The sequence below is a fragment of the Propithecus coquereli genome, unplaced genomic scaffold (assembly GCF_000956105.1).
Source record: "Propithecus coquereli isolate 6110/MARCELLA unplaced genomic scaffold, Pcoq_1.0 Scaffold302, whole genome shotgun sequence".
In the NCBI taxonomy this organism is placed as follows: Eukaryota; Metazoa; Chordata; class Mammalia; order Primates; family Indriidae; genus Propithecus; species Propithecus coquereli.
In genome coordinates, this window is record NW_012148642.1 from 441,814 (window position 1) to 467,464 (window position 25,651).

At 37.7% G+C, this 25,651-nt stretch overlaps 1 protein-coding gene across 1 annotated transcript; it reads right to left on the reverse strand.

The window, feature by feature from the left end:
* Window positions 1-298: 298 nt before the first annotated feature.
* On the reverse strand, window positions 299-23,625 carry WEE2 (WEE1 homolog 2 (S. pombe)). Its single transcript, XM_012649756.1, has 12 exons — window positions 22,881-23,625; window positions 17,986-18,182; window positions 15,754-15,805; window positions 12,731-12,903; window positions 11,417-11,538; window positions 7,088-7,234; window positions 6,310-6,417; window positions 6,018-6,103; window positions 5,104-5,274; window positions 3,257-3,399; window positions 1,602-1,735; window positions 299-1,279 (listed from the first exon to the last, which is right to left on the reverse strand). The coding sequence occupies exons 1-12, from the start codon at window positions 23,220-23,222 to the stop codon at window positions 1,254-1,256; spliced, it is 1,701 nt and encodes a 566-aa protein (XP_012505210.1). The 5' UTR covers window positions 23,223-23,625; the 3' UTR covers window positions 299-1,253.
* Between the last annotated feature and the right edge of the window lie 2,026 nt (window positions 23,626-25,651).

Genomic DNA, 25,651 nt, shown 5'->3' on the forward strand with positions numbered 1-25,651 from the left:
GAGTTGTAGACCAAAATAGCTGTGGTTGTCAATGCCTGAGAATACAAGCATAACCAAAGAATTCTGATTCATACAAAGCATATACTTAATAATGTACCTGTTTCTAAATCACAAATTGTGGTTGACCTTGCACTGTACTGCAAGATACATAGCCTGGGGCTAGGGGTGAGGTGGCAAGAGATAAACTAACCTCATTTTTATTTTGAATAAAGACTAGTAAATAAAAGTGGCAATGGACTATAGGAAGAACTACATGACACTTAATTTCACGGAAAGAATTGCTATTCCAAAGCAGAACAAGGAATAGTATGACGGTTTATTCACTTAAAAAAATATAATTGGCTTTTAAAAATGAGGAGAAAATAAGATAATCAAGTAACAAAAAGAGCCATTAATCATTAACAGTTTACATTAAGATGACACAAATAGAATTTATGAAATACCTTTGTGATTGACATTATTTTATAGCAGAGCCTGACCATTATTAACTTTTGGACCTGTGAAGCTGGGCCTTGCTGCCGAGACATGTTACTACTAACCTACTGAATTCTGTTACTCATTTATTCATAAAATTTTTTCCAACAAATTTCTCATTCTTTGTTAGTTACATATTATAAAAAAGAGTGCTTTACTCGTAATTCAGCTTTGGACAAGATAAAAACCTTTATTTAAAAATACAGTATTCTATTCCTTTAAGAATGTATACAGAAAAAGAATTTGAATAAAATGTGATAAAATGGCAGAAAATAAAGCCAAATTCTGATAAAGTCAAGATAAATTGGCAGTACCCAGAATATAAAAACCGATCAGAACAGCCAAGAGAGGCTCAGGGCAAATAGACTGAGGGAGAACAGACACATCAAATTTTCCTTGAACCCTCTGCCTCTAGTATTTCTGTTCTAGAAGTTAACCAGCTCAGAAATGTCCACATTATATACAGGTTCATTTTTACCCATCTTACATAATGGTGAAGCCATTTATTTAATAAATATGATATCAGAGGAAGGGTATATATACATTAAGAGAACCACTTTCTCAAAGGGAGTGGGAATTCTTTTAGGAATAGCATCATATAACCTGGGAAGCACTGTTTGAATCCAGGTACATTTTCTTGTAAGCTGTAACTTCAACTCAAAACCAAATTTTATTCCCTTCTATTTACAGTTAGAGGCCCTGGGGTCCTTCGTGGGGGAATTGGCAACAGCAACCTCTTAATCAATAGGCCAAACCAAGGACTGTTTTCCTTTCTTCTTTCAATTCAGAGGCTCATGCTCTCCCCCTGTTCATCAAAAAAAAAAAAAAAAAAAATGTGAGAAGTAAATGAATTGTTGATAGATGGCATCAGGAATATAACAATAAGGAAGAGAAATGGCTACCAATTATTGTACCAGGGACCATTGCTAATACAAAGCCTTACTAGCTTTAAGATCTTGGCTGTAAATGATAAATTAGGAGTAGCTTTTGAAAGCTTTGGGCATTCAAGTTGCTTAATTTTGTCATTTTATAAGGAGAAGGTTAGGACAGTCAATACCTATTTCTGGAGGCTCTGCAGTAAGAGGTCAGGTGGTGTGAAATGAATTCTGAAGGGGAAGATTACTCACAGGTAAAGCTTGAAGACTTCGCACTCTTTCCTCCCACCAGGCGTTTCGTGCTTCTTGATCCTGCGTGGGCCTCAGAGACCCCAGGGTCCTCATGATGGATATCTCCCTGGGCCTGCTGGACTTCTCTCAGTTCTCTGTAACAAAAGGGGGAAAAAGCAAAGGTTACTTGATCCCCAGTTAGAGATATTTATGAACAAAACATAGATCTATTTCTCTTTTTTTAATATTTACAGTAACAAGCCTGAGCTATACACAGAATAGAAAATTCAATTTCTATGATTGTCTTAAAAAATGGTTGACCCACATGCCATAGCATATGATAGGTTTAGTTTCCAAGCCCCCACTGATTGGAGCATAAATGGATTTTACAGTTAAAAAAAATTAAGAGAACAGCTCTTCAGGGTATATGTGAAAGGTACAGAGGTCAACAAACCACAGCCTCTGGGTCAAATCTAGCCTGTCACTTGTATTTTTAAATAAAGTCTTATTGGAACACAATCACTCATTGATACATTGCCTATGGCTGTTTTCACACTATATCAGCAGAGTTGAGACATTACAGCAGAGAGCATAAGTCCCACAAAGCATAAAATATTTACTATCTAGCCGTTTACAAAGCAAGTTTGCTAACCTCTGGTCTAGACAGTTTTAAGATGCCATCTGCCCCATCTCTGCTATGGGTGCCCATCACTGGTACTGGCTGATGGCAGTTAATTGTGCCTATATAGCTGGCTTCACAGAATGTACATACCACACTCTAAGAGGTACTTATTTTCTTGTGAACAACATATATATAAGTCTAGTGTTTTGTACTTTATTTCAATGGAATTCAAAACTAGAGCAGAAAAATATCAAGTGGTTTTTTAGGAAGAACTACCTGACTAAAGGCTGAGAGACTCTGAAACTTATTACCAAGCAATTAGTTTGGGGACTTTTCAAGCTAATGTTTCCAAGATGGTGTCCAAGAGAATTGAGACTCCTAAGCATATTTTAGACAAGGACTATTTTTTATTTCCTTCTTTTGTATTTAACCATGCACAGTATATGTAATAATCACTTTAAAATGCCTTCAGAACACTGCTCAACATTACTACCTAACCTCTTTCCCAACCCCATCCCATCTAATTAATTCCCATTTTTTAATGAAAGAATGGATTAAGAAGTAAATACATGCATGAATACAAGCCTACATTAATAAGATCAGATTACTTTCTTTGCTCAGAAAAATACCTATTCCTCTAAACATGTACGAGGACAGTATGTCTGCCTGCCCCTGAAATTTAATGGGTTTCTAAAATAAGTTCCTGCCACCTTACCTATGGTTATATTAGGTGATCACTCACCAGTTACTTAGATAACTGCTGTCACTCAATCTTAAATGTTCTTTACTAGTTATATTTCCTTGTATTCCTCACTCTTGCTTCCTTTGCATTAACTGGAATCTTCTCTCTCAAGCAGCCTAATCATAGAGCCTGCCAGTCCCATGCTACAAAGAGCCTCAGTCTGCCAATCTCTTTGTGGGCAGGGACCTATGTAGTATAGTGGTGAATATATAAACTTGAAACCAAATAGAAGACATGTTAGATCAGTTATATTAATATCATTGTGAGTAGTACACAATAGATTCTTTCTTGTCCCCATCATCTAAAAACTACCTTTCCAGTGTGGCTGTCTTGAACTTTTCCAAATTCAGCTGCTGCTGGAGCTCTTCAGCTTTCCCCAGGGAGGGCCGGAGAACTCGACTTCTGGACAGAGCTACTGCAGAAGGTCTCTCTCCTGGATCAGGGTGGATCATATTCTGATGACATAGGGCCAAAAGGAAGGAAACAGCAGCTTCACTACTGGGAAAAATCTTCCCACTCAAGCCAACTCCAACCCAGCTTTTTCTGATGAATTTTCTAAAAACCCTGCTTGTCCTTTGTGCAGAGGGAAGATACAAAACCTAGCTCCACCTTGGACAGGAAGATTGTCCATGTCTGGTAGCATCAATTGTCCACACCCATGACTTGTCTTTAAATATTATGTTTTAGAGCTGGCTGGATGATTAGCTACTCTAATGCCTTAATTTCAGAGTAGAAAAGAACTGAGACCCTAGATAAAAAGTCACTTGTCCAAGTTATTTAGAACGGCCAAGACCAAAGCCTGTTTACTTGACTCTTAGTTTAGCTTACTTCCTATTACATCATGCTGCTTTTTCACATAATAATTCACCATGACAGTATTCCTAAAGCATTTATCTCAAGGTAGAGGATATATCTGTAACCTAAGATGATTTGACTATAATGGAAAATACCTAATTTTATATAATTAACAATGTCATAAAATGAAGAAAACATTGAACCTTCTGTTTGGGACCCAAGTTCAGAGCCAGCTCCACCATTTACTTTGTGAACTTTGCTGAAGCTAAATTTCCCTTTCCTGAAATTTGAGATAATGATATTCACCTTCTGGGACTGTTATTAGAATTAAGTGACTTAATACATGTATTGCCTAGCACAGGCCCAGCATTTATGTACTCAATAAGTATCAACGAAATCTAAGAGCAGTTTACACATAGAAATAGATGATTAGATAATGAACAAAAGACCACTATGAGGAACGTTTACCTCTTTTCAAGAAAGCAAAAGTAGTCAGGAAGAAGGACAGGTTTGTAACTATATTTGAAGTTTCTAGAAACTTCAAAATTTGAGTTTCATGAAACTCAAATCTACAAGTGAGTAGATATTTCTAAGGCTACTTTAGGGACCCTAACCAATCCTGTTCCCTAAGTCATGAAGTCATACATACATACATTTTGTTTTCTTGGTATAATTATAAGCTGAACAGGGTAAGCTTTTCATATCTTTGTTTCAACATATTATCCTTTTCTCATCCCTATACATACTCAGGTATCATTAAGTACAATTAAAACAGTTTTTTTCTTTTTTTATCTTTTTTTCTTTTTACTCCACACTCTTCCCAGAATTGGCATTATGCCTTTTTTCTAATGGCTCAAATAATTGTTGGTGTTGTCAATTATCAATAAAGTAGCTTATACCTTCTTATATACAGTAGAAATTCATTCTTTTAGTAATATCATCACTGTTACCATTAATAATAGTTAAAACCCTGAAGTAGAGCAAAAAGACCAGTTTTGATTTTGGGGTTAACTAAGTAACAACTGGAAATACAGGAGTCAAAGAGCTGCCCTGAGCCTTGATTTCCTCAATTGCAGAATAAGATACTACCTGCCCATTTTACAGGGCTATTACGAAGGGCAAATGAAAAATTGTTTGTAACAAGATTTTTGAACTATGACGTGAAAGGTTTATGATATTTTCTAAGTTTCCTTGAGTTATTTCCAATCTGTCCTATATCTTTTCTGTGCTTCCTAGTAATGGTTCCTTTTTCTTTCTGTGAATGACACTACCGACTTCTCCATTTTCCTTTCCCCAACTACTTGACATCACACATTTTAAAAAATAGACATTTCATCTTTTCTTTATTTCATAAGAGATATCACCTTGAGCAGACTGTAAAAGTCTTTTGAGAGTTCCTCAGGAATGTCAGGAAAATTACCCTCTCGGATACGGTGCCATGCATCACCATTGGTGGGTAATGACTCAGCTCCTGCAGCCACCGCAATTGTTAATCCCAAGGCAAATATGTCTGCTTTTGGAAGGTGCTGATAATCCTTGAAAAGAGAAGACAGGAAGGCCAGTTAGTATGCCAAGCAGAATGAGTGTAGACTAAACTACAACAGGTAGGAGAGGTTCATTTGACTGCATGTAAGCTCTAAACAGACACTGTGGGCAAAGTTACATTCACTGCAGTTAGTAGTTTATTTCTAGAGAAGATAAACAGAACACAAATCACCTGATTAACATTGCTGTGCCCTGAAGAGTCCAAGTCAGAATCTTAGTGCCATTTTGCTCTGTCGGGCTCAAAAAAGCTTGGCGCATAGATTGGCTGGTCATGGTAAGGAAAGACTCATTTTTTTCCTGATTATCACCCAGCAGGAAGTTATATCCTCCCTAGGCCAAACTCAACAGACTTTGTAGAAGATGGGCAATGACTAACAGTTATTTCAATGACCAGAGCTGGTAGTGCTATCCGAAGGATAATAGCATGATAAATATGAGTTAGACCAATATGGACTTGAGGAAAAGGGTTAGTAGCTAATCCATGAGGTTAGGAATTCTAAGAAATATTAGAAACAGTAAAGGACCCTTAGAAAGAACAGTATAAATATTGATTCATCCTTAATTGAGCCAGCTTTCCTCATACATTTTTTGGAAGAGTTTGTCATTGGTCTCCATTGTGAATGGGGAGAAATGAGTTTAAGTCATTATATAAATACACACTTCTCATTTTTTGACTGTGAGCCTTCACTTGAGGGTCAAAAGGTTCAACACCCTCCAATTCTCTAATCTATACCTCTTGCAAAATCTCGTTAGCCAGGAAGCGACTGTCTCCTTCTTCTACTTTGGGTTTGCTTATTGATGTCACATGACCCAGGTCACCTAAAGAAAGATAAGAAAAAACAAAAGAGAAAAAAGAAATAGAGCTCTTTAAAAGTATGTCTTTATTTCTTCAAAGTAGAGGAGGAAACAAAAAAAAAATTAAAAAATTTTTAAAAACATGTCTTTCTTAAAACTGGAATAAATGAGTCATTATTATAAGTTTTATAGGATAATAATATACTGATAGGGGTATAAGGCAAGCTCACCAATTTTATATATCACATTGGCAGAGAGAAACCAATCAGCTTCATTTTCAACTTCTTCTAAGACTCCAGGGGAGTCACCTTGCATCCTGTGGCAAATGAAGATATTACCTGAAAAAATACAGAATAGAGGTAAATAATGATTCCTGAGTTTTTTCACCTCAAAGATTCTTTTCTGTATTTGACATTCAACTTCCCTCCTTTCTTCTTCTTCTGTGTGGACATAGCAGGACTACTAAGGTTTCTTTTAATCTAGGAAATATCTCACATCACTTCTGAGCAGCCAGTGATTGCTAGCTAACACCTATTTAAGTTAAACTGACCTCATATGTTCCCCATCCTCTGAAGAAGCTGGTGGCAAGATACTATTGTCTCAAAATAAACAAATACCACATAATAATGAGAATTCACACCAATGATTGATAAAGCCATTCATTTCTGCTTACTTTAATCAATGCTGAATTAGAGTATAGAACTAGTAGTAAAACAATTAAGATGTAGCCAAAATGCTATCACTTACCTACATGGTAAATTAAATACCTAATTTTATTTTTTGTCCTCACTATATAGGCAACATTTTTTTCCCCCTCTCTGTCCATTGGGCCTAAGGGGGAAATGGTTAAAGCTGTTTAACCCAATTTTTTAGGAGAAACAAATGGAAGAAAGAGATTCTGCTAGCAAATACTATCTTTGACACTTGATATACACACAGGCACAGATTTTAATGATGGTATGGAAACAACAAAATATGGCAAGAAGAGCTGAAGGGAATCATACTGACTGGGTTTGATGTCCATGTGCACCATGCCAGCATTGTGGATATACTTAAGTCCGAGGGAAATCTGTAGAAGTATATCCTTGAGTTTTGGCTCTTGGAAATGATTACCAGACTTAGCATTTTCAGCTATAGCACCTTGCAAGCTCCCACCTGGGAAAGAACAAAGAATAGCCTCACAGAATGGGAGAAAAGATGTGAGTCTTACAGATGAGAGCATAGTAAATACAACTGGCCCTCTATATCCTCAGGGAACTGGTTCCAGGACACCCCACTTCCCACAAATACAATTCTGGAATGCTCAAGTCCCTTATATAAAATGGCATCGTACTGTATTCAATAAATTCGTCATAAATGACTTCAATCCAACAAGTCTAGATTAGTTCAGTGTCTCTGCAAAGCATAATAATATCTGCCCCTGTCTATACCACAGACATGTTGGAAGAAATTACAGGGCTTTTAAAGAAGAAAATGCCAGTACCTCATGTATCCAATAGTATATGGCCCTACTGCTTCAAGCATGTGCCAACTAACACCTTTAAAGTTTTACTAAATTATTAACCAGAAGGCCAATCAGGCCTAGTCATATGGCTATCATTGGTGGCAATGATTAATTCCACATCAGTGTCAGACTAGTTGTTACAGGCTGTTAGTAATTTTAATGTAACCTTTGCTAAGTCTAATTTAATTAAAAATAAATCATAAAGTCAGAACATTTAATGATTGCTGACCCAAGGAAAATATAAACGCTCTATATGCACCTAAATCTTATTTGGGCTACACTATTTGTACATGAACTGTAGACTGTCTTGATTTATCATTGTTACCAATAAAAAATAGGTTAATATAACTATTTGATCTTGATTCTAAGGTACTAGAATGTTTCTGAACACTTTATTAATTAGCACTCATTGTCAAGTTCTTCAAATTACAGAATCCCATCTCTCACTGGCAATTACAAAGCCCATAGAGTTCCACCCTTCAAGTACATATCAGAACAATAAGATCTGAGAGAGTAATGGAATTTTTGAGGAAATCAGTATTTAAAAATGTACTGTGTAAAACTGAATTTAAAGACTTATCTCTCATGCCAAAATAATTAAGTTCAGATGGGAGAAGATTTAGCCCCTTTCAGAAACACAGGGAGGGCTACAGTAAATGTTATTTTTCTGGGAGTCTTCTTAGAATTTATATACTACATAAATACTACATATTTATTAATTAGAAAGAAAGAGTAAGGAAAGAGAACATTTTGGAGCTTGTTAAAAACAAAGTCACTCCGAGACAAAGTTTGTAGGTGAGGCTATGAGGTGTTGTCAACAGGAAAGAGGAAGGCTATATCCATTGGAACTCTTGCTTCCCTATTAGCTTGGGTGTTCCTTAAAGGCAGGGACCATATCTAATCCATCTTCATTCCCAAGGTGTGGCATGTAATAAATGTTTTCTGAATGGAATGCTTTTCCTGGCAACAGAGGGGAAAGAAAGAATAAGTTAAGGACCCCTTAAAAGGTATGGAAGGAAAGCATCTGGAAATACTTAGGAATTTTTAATATGTTCTTTTGGATTATAAACAGATATTTCTAATCCTCTGAAGAGCTAGAGGTATTTGGTAAGGACAACTAAACCAGTGTATTTAAATTACTTTTAAATACCTAGAAGCTATGTAAGTAAGATTAAAGTTAACCAAGTAATAGTTAACAATAGAACTGAAAGGTACTCATTTACACAAAAGTGATAGAATATCCTGATTTTGCTACAGCTAAAGCTGATTGTCTGCCTCTTATAGAATAGCTTAATGAACTACTGTTTAGTAAACAGCATAAACAAGGAAGTGTTTATAGACATAGGAATACTGAATGAACTGTGAGCTTCATCCCTACTAATCTCATCAACCACATTGGAGCCTTAACTCCATAACCCAAGGTACTACCTGGAGATGGCTACTGTCATTGTAAGCATTGTACCCAAGGAGGAAACATCTGGCTCATGGAAGGCTCTTCTCAAGCCATCTTTGTGAGTTCCTACCTTAAAATAGTAAAATAATAACTTTACCAAATTGACAGAAAGGAAAAAAAACCTTAAGAATATACCTTTTTTCCTCTCTGCTAATGTGGCCTAACAGATAACAAAACAAATAGAAAATGCTTTATAACAATAAAATGTAAAGCAGATCAGTAATTCGACAGGCTATTTGGTTCATACACTTGCATTTTCACAATATTTTATGTTGCTATCTATAACACAGGCATACTTTTCTGCTGGTAAAGTTGTTTCTTGTTTGGTGGAAAAATATAACTAACATTCATGGTTTTCCACAGAGGACAATGACTACTGGATGTCTCATCATCCAAACAAGTTTAAGAACCACCATCCTGAGCATGATTTATACAACCTTCAGTGACAGAAGCTATCACAAGAAAATACTGCCTTTGGGGAGAGATTAATAGTCCAATCCTGAATCAAAATCCTAGGGGTTACAGAACCAGCCTACTACTGGAGATCCTTCAGATTTCTGAGGCTGACCCAGAGGTGACTTGTAGGGGATCTTGGCAAGAGTGGGAAGGAGGGAATATTCAATGGGTTCTGGGTTCAGGAGGACAGTAGGGAAAATTAGATGACTACTCGTCTCTAACAGTAGTCATCTAACTTATGACCTAGGTTTCTAAATCATCTAATTTATAATCTAAGTTAAAATCATAACCGTACATGTTTCAGCCTGACTGCTATGATAAACTAGGGAAAAGGATAGGTGTGGAAAGGGAAGGGCATGAGGAGGGAGAGGTGAGATGGTGGGTCTAAATAAAGGATAGTAAGTCCAAAGTATTTGTAAGGTAGAAGAGTAGTTAATGCCTCATTCCTTCATTCCTTCTACTCCTTTCTCCCCGCCATTTCTTAGCCGCCCCCAAACGCCACCCTTTGATATTATCTTTCTTTGTTAGTAGCTAAAAGTCATGCAAATAAAACCAATCTTCCTTATAGGGAGAAGAAGAAAAAATAATAGCAAATCTCAGGTTGCAATAAGAGGTAATTAGAAGAGAAGATGATTAAGAAAAGGCTCAACATCTCAATCATGAGTAGAAGGAAAGGATCCATTTTTTTCTCCAGAGAGACATTTGAAAAAGGTATTTGGGATAAGCTTATAAGAGGGAAAAAAACCTACACAGTTCACAGGTAAGGCTACAAGGAAATCTATGTATAAGGAAACAAGAGAAATGCCAAATAATTATTTTGTAGGGTGTGTGTACCATTTTCTATATTTCTAGCATTTCATGTTATTTACTTACCTACTTGTTTGTTTATTTATATAACGATGGAGCTTTAACACTATCCTCAAAAGCCAAGCTGGACATACATACTCAGGGCCATCTGGTGTGTGTAAGTATTACAGAAAGAAGACTGTACCATTAAAGAAACTGAGGTTGTAAGCTATAGTTCTATTTAAAAAACAAACAAATAAACAAACAGAAAAACTCAAAAACTTAGGGTGGTTGTGCATGAAGGAGAGGGTGTTGTTATCAAAAATTGCTGTGGCCACAATATGGATTGCTACTCCTAAAATAAAGGCAAGCTTCTATTCAATTTATAGCACTTTATTATATTACCACTGAACATTTTGATGAAAATTATTTTCAAGACTAAACACGTAACTGCTGTTCTATTGACCCTTGATCATAGATTAGAAATATGTTAAACCAAAGGATATTCTTTCTGATCTAAAGCAGCCCAGAGAACAGTGTTACTGGTTACTATGTATGTATGGTTCTGAAGTCTCAGAAGAATATATGTGAAGTCACCAGGTTTCAGTCCCAGCTCCCTGGCTCCATGCCCTTACTCTGGTGAGAACACTAAAGCTCAAGAGTAAGCAACAGTAAGAAGCATGAACAATCCACCAACTCAGGAATCCACTTGAAAATCAATCAAAAGTTGTCTGTACACCAAATCAATGCATGATGAAGAAAGTTTACCTCCTATCTCCCAAAAAGTGATAGGGACCGTGGCTTGTATCTTTCAGAATACCTAGTAAATGGTAAAAGGATGATTTACCATTAAATCACTAAGGTAAAAGTTTTCTCTTCAAGTGTTAAGTGTGAATGGAGTGATAGCTTCTGTGTATCAGCTACACACCAGCTTTGAAAGAAATACATAATATATGAGCCTGGAAATTTCTTTTCAACTCATTTTTTTCCAGCTCTCTGCTTCCAAGTAGGACTATAATACAGACTTTTTAGGTAAAACTCTGCTATATTTGGCATAAATGTGAGGAGGTGGCAAAGTTTATTTCTGAAGACTTGTAAGTTTATCTCCCTCCTGGTAGATATCAGTCTGCCTACTTACCATTGCAGTATTCATTCTGAATGATCATGTGGTCATCTTCTGCCCATGAGGAGTAGTAACGCACCACGTGGGGGTGATGCCCAAGCACTGCATGAGCATAAACTTCATGCAAAGCCAAATTCCTAAGAGACAGGAAAGCATTGAAGGGGGAAAAAAATCAAGATAATATATATAAACATTTTTAAAAGACAGGATATTATTAACAACGGCAAAACATTTATCAAGCGCTCTCTGCTTGCTAACTATTTTATCCCATTTAATCTTCATAGTTACTTGGTAAGATACATTGGGAAGGATGAAGACCCTAGAAAGTAAGTGGCCCAAAGTCAAAGAGGTAGTAATAGACTTAAGACCAGAACTTTTGTCAGCCTGGTACCAAAGTCCATAATTTTTTTTATTTTAACGGAGCATATGTAAAGAGGACCCTTAGGTGGTTATGCCTCAACAGCAGACATGCTTCAGGTCCTAATTTCATTGTAGCAAAGTCAAAACACCTTAACAGGTTTAACAAGAAGGCCACCATACATGTGGTTGTGGATATTGTGATGGGCCTTTGATCTTCTCTTTGAAGCCTAGACAGTCATTAGAGTCAATATTAAACTCAGCCAATATTATGTAGTCACAGGAACAGCCTTGGGGAGAGACATTCATTATGGGATGGGAAAACCCAACACAAGGAAAGAAAAATAGAGTACTTCATGAACTTCAGCATAAAAATAAAAAATTTGTAAGCCTATAATTTCAGATTCCACATGTTGAGTATTTTACCTTCTCAGTTCATAAAAAGCATTGGCTGAATCTTAAAATGTGTGTTTTCCTTGTGATCAAGGAAGAACTTTGGAACAGTTAGTTCTGGGAATGAAATATAAACTTTTGTTAATAGTTTTTCCTTGCATTGTAGTATCTGAAACTTGACTATTGAATTCATTAATACAAAATAGAGAAAAACCAGTGAGTTAACTTCCTTCTCAGCAATATTTCTGATGAACTAAACGGACATCAGAAGACCATTCCATGAAGCTATTCACTTTAAAAAGGCAGTAAGACCAGCAGTAGAAAGTAAAAGCCAAGAGATCCACAAAAAATATAACATGATCTGAAGTGATCAAGTTGTATTTTAGGAAATAACTTATCACTGATCTGGAAAACTCAGAAAGGTTATGAATGTTAGAGAACATACAATGAGGGGACTGATTTTTTTAAAGTAATCAAAATGGTTCTAATGACATCAGTGCTATTATTTAAAATATTTTGACAAGAACCAGCTCTCCAAACCCAAGCTTGTACTTCTAGTCCATTTCAGAGGGTACTCACTCATTTGATAATTCTGCAAAAGATTTCATAGAGCGCTTTATTGCATAAACACATCCATCCAGCCTCTTAATGCACTTGTAGACTGTACCAAATTCACCAACCCCGATTTTTTCTACCTCCAAGAATTCTTTTTCATAGCGGGAAGCCATGTTGGTTTCTCGTAGAACACATCTCTAAAATATTTTAATAAAAAGAAAATTAGAATAATTCTAACATTGTGAGCAATAAAATTGAACCATATTACATTCCTAACTTGATCTAAGTTTTCAAAAAGACTGTTGAGGCAAACGCAATGAATTCTATCTGTGTCAGTATTTATGGTAGCAAGAATCTCCCCAATTGCTGAGTACTTTCTGTGTTCTTTGTAACTTTCCATACAACTCTATACCAACCTTTCTCTCACATAATTTTCAATATTATTTTCTCTATCTGGTCATACTGTTCTTCTCTATATGTTCCTACAGGGGACATATCTTCACACACCCAGAGCTACTGTCTTCAGAATGGCTGGGACCAGGGGGGAGCATGTTTTTTGGTTTTTTGCTGTTTTTTTTTTCTTAAAGACCTCCGTTCTCTACTTATCACAAAGTTTAGGTGCTAATAATTCCACCTCAAGTCGAATAAAGGTGCTTTTTGTTTTCCCCAAAATTTTAGTTTAGGGAACAAAATTGTCAAATTGATTAGTTCAGAATGTGTGCTCAGGTGTAGCGACCTCTCCCCCTACTGGCCAACTAGCAACATCACTCATTGCCCAGCTAGTGTAATAAATAACCCCAGGCAAATCATTGAACTCCTAAAGGAATTTTCTCCTCTGTAAGACGAAGATCATAGCAATACTCCTCAGAGTTCTTTTACATATTATATGAGAATATACACTGTAGTTTTAAATATTATATGATAATATACATTATATTACATACATTTTATGTAATATATATCTTAGTATAATGCCAAGCACATAGTAAATTCCCAGTAAACTATTATGACCAAAATCTCCATAAATGTATATGAATCTAAATCCAAGGAGATTTATCTCTCCCAATGGCATCTTTTCCCAGTGTCCCAATTAGGAATACTTTTCATCTTCTAACCTTAGGAGTTTGAAAAATCTTGGTTCTGACTACCTCTTCGTTTTCAACACCTAATTCCAATCCAAGATCTATTCCAAAGCAAGATGTATAATTTTCAGTGCCCTTAGCCAGTCTCAAGCTCTGTTTCTTCCATGTCTGAATTTGCTACAGCTACCAGCCCCTCTCCAATTCCTCTAATAGTAAGTTATTTTTGCAAAATAATATCATACAATTAGAGATACCTAATTGTCTACCATGAGAAATTCAAGCGTCTGTTAAGAGGCCTCAAGGCCTTCTACCAATTGCATACCCACTACCTTACCACCCTCCCCTCAGATAGTAAAGAAACCAGTGTGCCATCCACATCCCTCCCTGGCCACCCACCAGCCTACCCTACCCCTCTCATACATAAAACCCATTTTCCTGCCTTCACAGCATTAAAAGTTATTTATTTCCTTCACCTAGAATTATCTTAATATATTATCTCTTCTACTGAAGTCTGGCTTCCTACAATAAGTATTTTTATTAACCTGCCATATAGATTTTAAATATATACATGTATGAGTATTTATATACACATTACACATATGTACATACATATATACCTACAAATACATACATCTTATAGCTTCAAATTTGTGTAGAGATTGTTTTGAAATTTCAAAGGTCTTAGCTCCTCTTGGGCAGTAACTTTCATATAGATTTTTTTTTCATTACAGGGTCTAACTAAATACAATGCTTTGCAAATATTGAATATTCAATAAATATTCTTGGCATTTCTATCTGAAACCAAGAGATAAGCTATAAAATAAGTCAGGAATAAAATCCAAAGGTAAATAGTGAAAGCGTAAGTCAGGAACATTTGCATGTGAAAGAAAGCCTAAGCCAGTGGCTTTCTTCCCTATGATGTTTACAATAGCCAAGTGCTAACATTTTAACATATTGACACATTTATGCAAGTAAACTAAAACTTGCTTCAGAAAACTTTAGAAATTTGAAGGAAAAACAAACTAAGTTTCCACCATTCAAAGACATTGAAATAAGTGATTATACTTCCATCTGATTAATTCTGTGATCAATGTGTCATACAGAGTTGTGATCATTCAGCATATAAAATTTTGAGTCTTTTTGTACACTGAATATTGAATATGGGCATGTTTTCATGATATTGTAAACATCTTAGTGGCAATTTAATATTCCACTTATTTAAAAATATAATTAACTCATAGCCATTCTTCTATTATCAGGCATTTAGCCCCTCTTTTTTTTTTTTTTTGCTATTACAGTAAACATATCTGGAGATAACATTTGCAGTATTGTTTTCTCAGGTTAAAGTATCAAATGAGGGATAGTAGATCAGGGATTGTGAACATTATAAAAATCAATAAATACTGGCATACTTAAGAGTTAAAGTTTTACATATAAATGTATGGCTCTATGCCCTTTTTTTTCCTATTCCATTTTTCCATTTTGATACCAGAAATACCCGATTTTCCTTTCACTTCTCTACTCCAGGAGTGTAGAATATTTATACAGATCAAAGATAGAAGCAGAAATCTTTAATTTAAAAATACTCTAAGGTAATGATTCAGCAATATACATATCAGACACTGCCTGGCAAAGTAACAACTAGCTAAGAATATAGACCCAGACTGGAGTCTAGACAAATTCACCTACAGTTGTAAAGCATTTGTAAAGCTATAGAGTGAGTGTGTGAGTGTATGTGTGGTGTGTGTGTATGTGTGTGTGTGTGTGTGAGAGAGAGGGAGAGAGTGAGAGAGAGAGAGAGAGAGAGCACACGCACAAGCAAAAGTGAGAGAACATAGAGGAGAGAGAGAAAGAGGAAGGGGCAAAATGGGAGAGGGGCCAGGGGAGGGGGCAAAGGGGCCAGGGAGGGAGAGAATAAGATAAAATGCCTATGTTGTGACAGCTGGACCAAAGAACCATGCTCACCTTGGCAGGCATCCCTTGTTCCACCTTGCATTCCTCTGGACCAGCTTCCTCACTTAAGGAAAAAAAAAAAGTTATATCAATGTATAATTAACACTTATTGAGCCTGGTACTGTGCTAGGTTCTGGGGTTACAAAAGCAAATAAGACAATTCCTTCCTCTCTTCAATTTATGTTTGGAGGCAGGGATAATCAGCAAATTTCAATACGAGAACGTAGCACAGAAGCTATCAAGGATACCATGGACAGCACCCAATTAATTATTCTGGGTAAAAAGCTTTCCCAAAAAAGAGGATATATAAACTAAGATGCTGAGAATGAGTAGAAACTAGCTAAGGGAAAGGAGGGTTTTAGCCAAGTAGAACACCATGTGTTAAGCTGGAGGCAAGAGAGTACAGAACATATGTGAAACTGTTAAGTGGGGATTATCCTCAAATGAGGAAACCAAGGCATAAAGAGGTTAAATAACTCTAGGTGATACAATGGAGCAAGTGGTAGAACTGGACTTGGAGCCAGGTCTGATGCGAAGGCATTTGTTCTTCACGGCCACTCTACACTCCCCAATACCACCCCTATTACCCAGAATTTAGCTTTGTACACAGTTCACAGATAGGCAGACTATAAGTAGAGCAGAATCAGCTCTAACTCTGGCTAAGATATTTTCAGTTTCTTTTTTTTTTTTTTTTGTTTTTGAGACAGAGTCTCACTGTGTTGGCCTGGCTAGAGTGCCGTGGCATCATCCTAGCTCACAGCAACCTCAAACTCCTGGGCTCAAGCGATCGTCCTGCCTCAGCCTCCCGAGTAGCTGGGACTACAGGCATGGGCCACCATGCCCGGCTAATTTTTTCTATATATTTTTAGTTGTCCTATTAATTTCTTTCTATCTTTAGTAGAGACGAGGTCTCGCTCTTGCTCAGGCTGGTTTTGAACTCCTGAGTTCAAACAATCCACCCGCCTCGGCCTCCCAGAGAGCTAGGATTACAGGCGTGAGCCACCGCGCCCGGCTTCAGTTACTTCTGAATACGCTTTAGTCACTGACAAACATCCTCTTTGGCATGACTAGTTGTATTCTGGATCCTTAAGCAAGATTTCGGCCAGCTATGGATTTTTCTTTTGTACAAGTACAAGGTAAAAATGGCAGAGGGCACTACATTCATGGAAATAAACTGATGCTGGATATTTGTGACTTCAATGTAATACTCCATTCTAATACTTTATAAAATACCACCACAATAAGGGGAAAAGTACTCTCTCAGAACCACTAAGTGAGGTTATGTTACTGAAGTGTCACCTCTTTCGTTGTCTGTTTTCTTTTTTTTGTTTTTTTTAATTTTCTGGGTTCAGTTGAGATACTAATGGTTTACAAAGACTCCTAAAGAGCTAAAACCAACAGAATTCTTGGTAACCAAAGTAGGCGGGTGTACTTGTGCTACAGTCCTGTTTATTTAAGTAAGATTCAGCGGATAGTGTTGAGAAAACCTATTCTGGCCACAAGACTGGTTAATATGTAGTCATTGATTTCAAAGAAACAACATAACACAGTCAGTGCTCTGCAGAGCTTAGGTTATTAGCAGTCCATTTATTTTACTGAGTACATTTGAACATAAATGACTGCCCCATGTCAGAGGTACTTCCAGTCTATAAAAAAGCCTTAAAGAGACATAGTAAAGAAATGTCCCTGAGTAACATGCACAATCCTTGTTTGCATGATTTCTACCTTTCAGTGGCCTGTGTGGAATAGTGCAGTTTGACTTTCCATTCTTTAGCACCTCTGGAAGCAACACTATCTTTTTCTCTTCAGCCAATCTTCCATCACCCACAGAGAAGTTCAAATCCTTGCTCTATAGCTTTCATCACCACCCAAGCTAGACTCAAAGCATCAATATATCCTTGAAGTGTGAACTACACCTTCTCCAACTGCTAGCCTCATGTTAACCAGGGGAGACCCCTTGAATGCAATTTCATTGCCCATTTAATTTCCTAATGGAAGTCGGAGATCTATTGTTTACTCTGTCCTGATCTTTCATAGAGAAGACATCTACAGAATGGAAAGATATTAGAATCTCTGTGCCAAAGCAGGTTAAAAATCAACATTGATATTTAGGGTGGGGAGAATATGTAAACATACCGATTTCATTCAAATAGAATTCTTGTTAATCTCACTTTAACTCTTTCCTCTTACTCTTCGACTATAGTAAGGTCGGTTCTCAAAAGTCATAAGCAATAGTACACTTACAGATCTCCTCGGATTTTCCTCTTGACACTGGATTGAAGGAATAATTTTCTATAGGACTCTGGAGTGAAGGGATTAATATTGACCAGAGCCAATGAGGCCATCTCATTCCTGAGGGGAACAGGTGTGAGCTTCAAATGCTTAGAGCCTTTGGAGGGAAGCTTCCCTGCTGGAGAAATCGCCAAGTGGCTCAGTGTGGTCTGAATGAGGAGGAGAAAAGGCAAGTCAGAAGAAGGTTACTAAAAAGACCTCTGTATCAGTTAGCTAGTTAATATCTGAGCCAAAGAACGTTATTGCTAAAAGGGCCCTTAGAAGTTACCTGGTTCAGTGCAAACTAGTTGCATTGTAACTGGTCCTCTTGTGAAAACTACGGAATCTCAGTCTCTACATCTAGATGTTCTGGTTCATGAGTCAACACAGGAATCTGTACTCTTGTTAAGCTCCACCCCTTTCCCCTGGGCAGTTCTGCTAGCTGACTATGAAAACCACCAGTTATAGTCTTACCTCCAGTTTTTAAAGATGAGACATTTAAGTTTAGACAAACAAAAGTGACTCTATAGAAGACCTGGTCCCTTGGTCCTTAGGTTCTCAGTTTATACTTTAACTTCCCCCTAATTATTCATTCAGATATTGGTGCCTACTTAGTAGCAGATGCACTAGATACTGAATGATACAGAGATAAATTCCAGTTCTTAAGGAATACATAGTCCATTAGTCAGAAGTTCATTATTTCAGAAATAATCACTTTGTAAGGGAAAGATTTCATGGACTATCTAAATGTGAAAAAAATACGTTTTTAATTTCATTTAAAATATAGCATTAAATGAGAAGAGCTCCATGAAGTGGGGTAAAGAGACTGAAAAACAGTACTCTAAAATAACCCCTTAAGATTCAGGGCTTTACAGAAGCTATAATTATAATAGCTACCAACAAATAGACAAATGTACAGGACTTACCACTCCAAGTGGGGTACAGAAAAAGGACATAAGCCTAAACCTAACCAGAACTAAATCAAAGGGCAAAGGGAAAAACCAAAGAATCCTGAGACAGCAGAATGCCATTATGACCCAAGTGTCAAGGGCCAGAGAAATACCTGTGTTATAGATTTTAGGAGTACAACAGCCCACATGGGGGCCATGAGGGAACCTCACAGTATACTCATTGCACTGTGGGACTCTTTCTAAAAGAATTCCATTGTTTTGATGCTCTCTGCCCATGACTTTTCAGTGTAGAAGCAGAATCCAGACTACAGTATGATTCATTAAATGAGTCTACAGAGAATGAATATTGGGCTTATTATAAATAATAAAGGATTAAATAAACAGAAACAAAGGAAGCTATAGAGTACACAGAGTAGCCTATGTTTTTAAGTGAAGAAAAAAATTCCATTGCCAGAGTAAAGGGTTTTACAGAAGTCTTGGATATCACAGGGTGAACAATCCAGGGGACTTGGTCAGATAAAGCCCTCACTGATAAACTCACAATTTTTCTGTGAGTTTATTATAAGGATTGGATGAGTATTTATTCAAAAACTATACAATGATATTTATCAGTTATTTATGTAATTAGGAAATGAACTTAGAATTATAGTAAATCATTCTCTGATAATTGTTTTTCTGTAATGCTGATTATCTTATGGAAATTAAAACACATCTGTCACATATGAAATTAGGGTACCTACACCTAGAATGCTGCACATAGTTCTGGCCACACCTCAAAGAAAATACAAGGAGCCTAGAAAATGTTTGGATAAAAAGAAATAAAAGTATTTTCCTATGAGACAATATCTGAATATCTAGTCTGGAAATATGAAGGCCAACAATCTGTGAGCTCTGTTTATGATGTGGAGAAGGATCTTATATTAATATGGACATTATGGCCAGAATGGTAGAAATATGGGTAATCTTTTTGAAATCTAAAAGAACATAGTTTGGGACAAGAAATATCAAAGGAAGTTCTTCCTGGAAGTAAAGCAGATTGAAATTTCTGGAAAGATGACACAAGTTTGGAATATAAATGTGCTCCAAAGAGTGTAGATAATTCCATAAGTAGCAGCTCTAGCACAGGTGATCAAAGGAGATAAGGGAAATTTAGGGGATAGCTTCTTGACATCTGAAAATGATCAGAGGAAAAGGCAACCTTCCACAAAGACACAAGATCATAGTATCTTGGAACTAGGAAGGACTTTAAAGGCCTAACTGGTACAATCAGTCCCCTGTTACTCAGATCTACAATGTTCCTACCAAGTGGTCATCAACTAGTGTTCAATTCATCTAGCCACAGGGATCTTACTACCTCCTAAAGATGCTCTTCTATTTGTAAATAATTCTTCCAGGAAGTTCTTATAGTGAACTGAAATCCATTTCACATAATTTTTAGTTCTATCCCTTGGACAAGGCTGAACTAAGCCAATTCTTCTTTCCTACATAGCCATGTCTTCAGCATAACAATCATCATCAGCCTAGCCTCTCTCCTCTGACCTTGATCCAAATTATATTTTCATGAGGTACATACTTTCTCAATTATTGTTCTAGTTTTCCTCGCAAGCCCTGTTCTCTGCCTGTCCCTTAAATCTCGGTATTATCCAGGATTTCTAACTTGGCCACTTTTCTCACTCTGGCACTCAGGCTACATAATCTTATTCCTACCCATGCCTTCAACAGCTTCCTAAAAAGAAATACTATATACTAATAATAGGTATCCAAATATGAATATCTCTAAATGAGGATATCAAATTTGGGTCTCCAGCTTTGGTTGTTTTCCTGTGTCCCAGACCCATTTATCCAATTATGTATACCACATTTCTGCTTTTTTCCAAACCTATACACCCTCAGGTGTCACCTGTCTTGATTCAAGATACCGTCTACTCAGTCAACCAAGCAAGAAACATCAGTCATCCCAGATTCCTCCTTTTTGTCTAACCCCTCCATCAAGTCAGTTACTAATCCCTAAACATTTCTCAGTTTTCCCTTCTCCACTACTGTCCTAGTTTAGGCCCTTCTCCATTCTCGACGGAACTATTGTGAATAGTGCCCTGCCTCCAGGCTCTCTCCTGCTCCATTCCATCCTATATACAAAGGTCATTTTTCAAAAATGCCCCTACTCAAAACCATTTAATTGCTCTCTCAGCATTTTCAGTATAAAATCTTGATCTACCTTCTGCCTGCCTACTCTGGCCCCATCTCCTGCACACTCACATACAGACCGTGTCGCATCGAATAACATGCAGTTTCCCAAGTATAGCATGCGCTTTCCCCTCCATAACTTGGTGGATGCTTTTCCCTTTGCCTGGAGTTTCCACTCCCTTCTTTTTCTGGCTAACTCCAAATCATCCTTTAAGACTTCTCTCAAACATTACTTTCTTTGGAAAGTCTTCCCTGATATTTTGAAACTTAATTCCTAATTTCATCTCATCATGCTCCACCATTCCTCTAGCACACATGATCTGAACTTCATTGTTTCGGTTGTTTATTCATTTTGGGGGCACTTTTTGAAGGCAGTGAATTGGTTGTGCCATCAGAGGGTCTGCTAGCACATCAAGGTGTTCAGTTAAGCTATGAGTGATTGGATGAATGGAGTGTACATACTATGTCATGTTTTCTTTTCTGTGTACTCTTAGAGGCACATTCTCTCAGCCCATTCTCCACTGTATATCAAAACTGTACCAACTTTCATTGTCCTTCTTAGGCTTCCTTCGTCTCTGTTTCTTTCCTGATCACTCCACTCAGAATCTGCCCAGAGAACTCTGACCACTCTTGAAGCACTTATTACGTAGTGTCTATTGGCAAAACTCCTCTCTCTCTGCTAGACTATAAGCTCTTTGAGGGAATAGACTGTGTTTTATGTAACTTACCTACAGTGGGTTCTCATAAAATAAATGGAGGATTGATTGGTTGGTATCATGACCATGGAAAGAGCTGCAGGTGGACACCTGAGCATATTAGTTTGTCTACAGTTCAGACAAAAAGTTTAGTGTTTCCTGGTAGGCTTGGTACCCACACTCAGCAGGTACTAAAGAGACCCACTGGCAATGACTGTGCTGCAATCAGGGTCACAGATGTTACTATGATGATCTTAAGTACCTCAAGCTGAGCCAGCAGGAAGCAGAGATAATACCCATCCTAGAAAGTACACACTCTGGCACCAGAATTCACTAGAGGTAACTCTGCCCCAAACCTAGCTTTAATAATATAATCGATGTAACAGGAGGCCAATCCCAGCAAGAATAAAGTGATATGCTTACTATTAGGAACCTTTGCTTCTTTGTCATGCTCAGTTTAAAGTGTCAACAAGTTTCCTCTTTGCTCATGTATAATAGAAGAGCCTGTGTTTCATTAGAACAAGGACGGGAGAGGAGTTCCTTCTAGGAATAGCAGCAGCAAAGAGTTATGAGTATGTTCAAATAGTGAATGTGGACATTCTTAAGTTAGGAAATATCAGTAAATAATCATACAAAAATAGAGCCATTTGGTGTAATGGAAAGAATAGACTAAACCCAGAAGATCAGGTTTCTGGTCTTATCTCTGCCAATGGCTGAACTATAAGATAGTTTATCTCTTGGGGTGATTGTCTCATATGTAAAGTGCGCAGGTGGGGCTCTAGACCTTCCAGTTCCAATACTGTTTATCTAGGAACTTTTTTCTACCCAAGATTTATTTGTGGCCAATAGCAAAAAGTTAACTGGCACCAGTGGTTTTAAGAAGACAACTGGCAAGACATTTATTTGTTTTCTGGTAACTTTAAGCTCTTGTTCATTTTCACCAATAAATATACAATTAAGGATATATGCAGCCTGTGAGGTAAATCTGTCACATACAAGTGAGTGTTTCTCTAGCAGCTGGACTGAAGGAAAACAGAGCTTGGCAACTTGGGTCCCTCTTTCCCCACAACTTACTTACTTTTGGAGTAGAGGGACTGTCACCATGTGGCAGCTTGCTCCTTTTGTCTGGTTGGGCTGGTGTCTCAGGACATGTTCGAGGGTGTGACTCTGGAGTCTTCAAAATCTGATCTGGACTTTCTTTATCTTTTTCCTGAGATGTGTCAAGTTCGTGTCTGTGAAAGGGAGTCCTGGGTGGTGTGAGCTTTGCCTCCAAGTCCTGGACTTCACCCTTCTCTGAAGTTTGGCTCTCGGCCTCCCTGCTCTCTTGTGCTTTCCTCTGCCCTTCATTCTCAGTCTCTTCTTCAACACAGGAAAAGTTTAATTTCTGTCTCAGTTCTTTGTTAATATCTTTGTCATCCATCTCAGCCAAAGAGCTTTACAACATAGGTAAGATGGTCTATCACAAGGAAACACTATGAATCTACAGGAGGAGAAAAGAATTTAACCAAGTTTCACAACTCCAGCTTGCCTTTCCCTCTATCGACTAACAGCTGTGAGACACAGTGTTAATTTTCTCCCTTAAGTACCATGGATCTGTAAGACCTCAGCTTATCCATATTCCCATTCTGATTAAAGAAAGCTCCAGTAACTTTTGAGCAATTAAATCCAATTTATGTGTAGAACCTTTCCGGATACCCCACAGAGTCTCTCTGAACCCATGTACTACAAAATACTAGTGAGAAAATTGGATTTCTTTAATTCAGCGTGGCTTTAAAAATACTCATTAACCAATTTGGGAAGAAGCTCATTATTAAAAAGAAATTATTTTCAGCCTTTTACACCTGCCATTTATAAATATCATCCTCTTCTCCCTTCTACACCTCACCCACCCAGTGGCTAGCAGCAGGCAATTAGAATTTAGCATCACCTGGCTATCATAATGATCCTTAAACAGCCTCTAACATATCTTGGCTGGAGTTCATATCCCTGATGGAGACACACCTTAGATCTTTGCCAAACACACCTGCCCTATTTCAGGTATCCTCCCTCTCCCAGCTATTAGCAGTTCCAGCTTCTAGAGAATGGAACAAAATTTTAAACGGACAAAAGAAAGACTAGAAAGATCAGCAACACATAGAAGCAGACAGTGGTCACTTTAAAATCGCAATTGCTGTTGGCAAAAAAACCTTATTTTGTAAAATGCTTTTTTCTTACTGTTATCTTTAATATACATTATTTAATTTCTTTCTCAGAGAAGCCCCCATGGAAAGGGTAAAAACTTTTTAGAGGAAAAAAAACTGAACTATCATATTATTTAACAATCCCTCCTCTGGGTATATATCCAAAGGAAATAAAATCCCCATCTCAAAGAGATAGCTGCACCCCCGTGTTCCTTGCAACATTATTCACAATAGCCAAGATATGGAAACAAGCTAAGTGTCCATTGATGGATGAATGGATAAAAAAAACTGTGGTGTTTACACACGCGTGTGCGCACACACACACACACAGGAATATTGTTCAGCCACAAAAAAGGAAATTCTGCCATTTGTGACAACATGGATGAACCTGGAGAACATTATTAAGTGAAATAAGCCAGACACAGAGAGACAAGTACTATGTGATGTTGCTTATATGTGGAATCTAAAAAAGTTGAATTCATAGAAGCAGAGAGTAGAATGGTGGTTACCAGGGTCTGGAGGGGTGGAGGAAATGGTGAGATGTTAGTCAAAGGGTACAAACTTTCAGTTATAATATGAATAAGTTCTGGGGATCTAATGAACAGCATGGGTAGGCATGGATATGTTAATTTGCGATAATCATTATACAATGGATAGGTATATCAAATAAAAAAGAAAAAACTTACTGATAATCATTTTATAAAAGAAAACCATGTGAGAGGCAGTCCATGAAAAATGAAAATGAGGTGGAGCAAGATGGCCATATAGAAACCTCCAGCAATCATCCCTCCACATGAACACCAAATTCAACAACTATCTATTCAAACAAGCACCTTCAGAAGAACCAAAACTCAGGTGAGCAATTGTACTACCTAGTCATAACATTATATCAAGAAAACAGGCACTGAAGAGGACAAAAAAGACGATCTTGCATTGCCTATGTCACCTCTTAGCCCTAAGCGAAGTTACTGTGGGGCTTTGTGTTGTACTGAGCACCACCCTGGCATGGGGGAACACAGAATTCTGCCTGTGCCCACAGAGGGAGCATTTAGACCAGCCTGGCCAGAGGGAATTCCTCCACCCCCAAACCTAAGTTCTGGCTAGCCCCACCACTGGCTGACAAAAGGTAGCCCGGAGCTTGGACTAAATTCTTAAGGCAGTCAGGCCACAAAGGCTGCAGTCCTTGGGCAATTCCTGTGGCTATGCTGGCTGGGACCCAGAGGACCTGGGGTGCATGTGAACTAGTGAGACACTAGCAGCTGCAGGCAAGCCAGGATGTCACCCCTCCCCCAACTACAGGTAGCTTGGCTCAGGGAGAGTCTTCTTCCATTTAAAGAAAGGGAAGAGCTGAGAGGACTTTGTTTTGCTACTTGGGTAGCAGCTAAGCCACAACAAAATAAAGTACCAAGTAGACTCCTGAAGCCCCTGAGTCCAGGCCTTAGTTCTTGTATGACATTTCTGGATCTATACTGGGCCAAAAGGAAACATGATGCCCTAAAGGGAAGGAACCAGTCCTGGCAGGATTCTCCAGTTCTCCACCTGCTGACTAAAGAGCCATTGGGTTTTGAATAATCCTCAGAAGTAGCCAGCTAGTGACCACAGGCTTTGGGTGAGACTGGGCTGGCTTCAAGTGTGACCATGAGGGAGTGCCCACATCACTCCTCCCCCA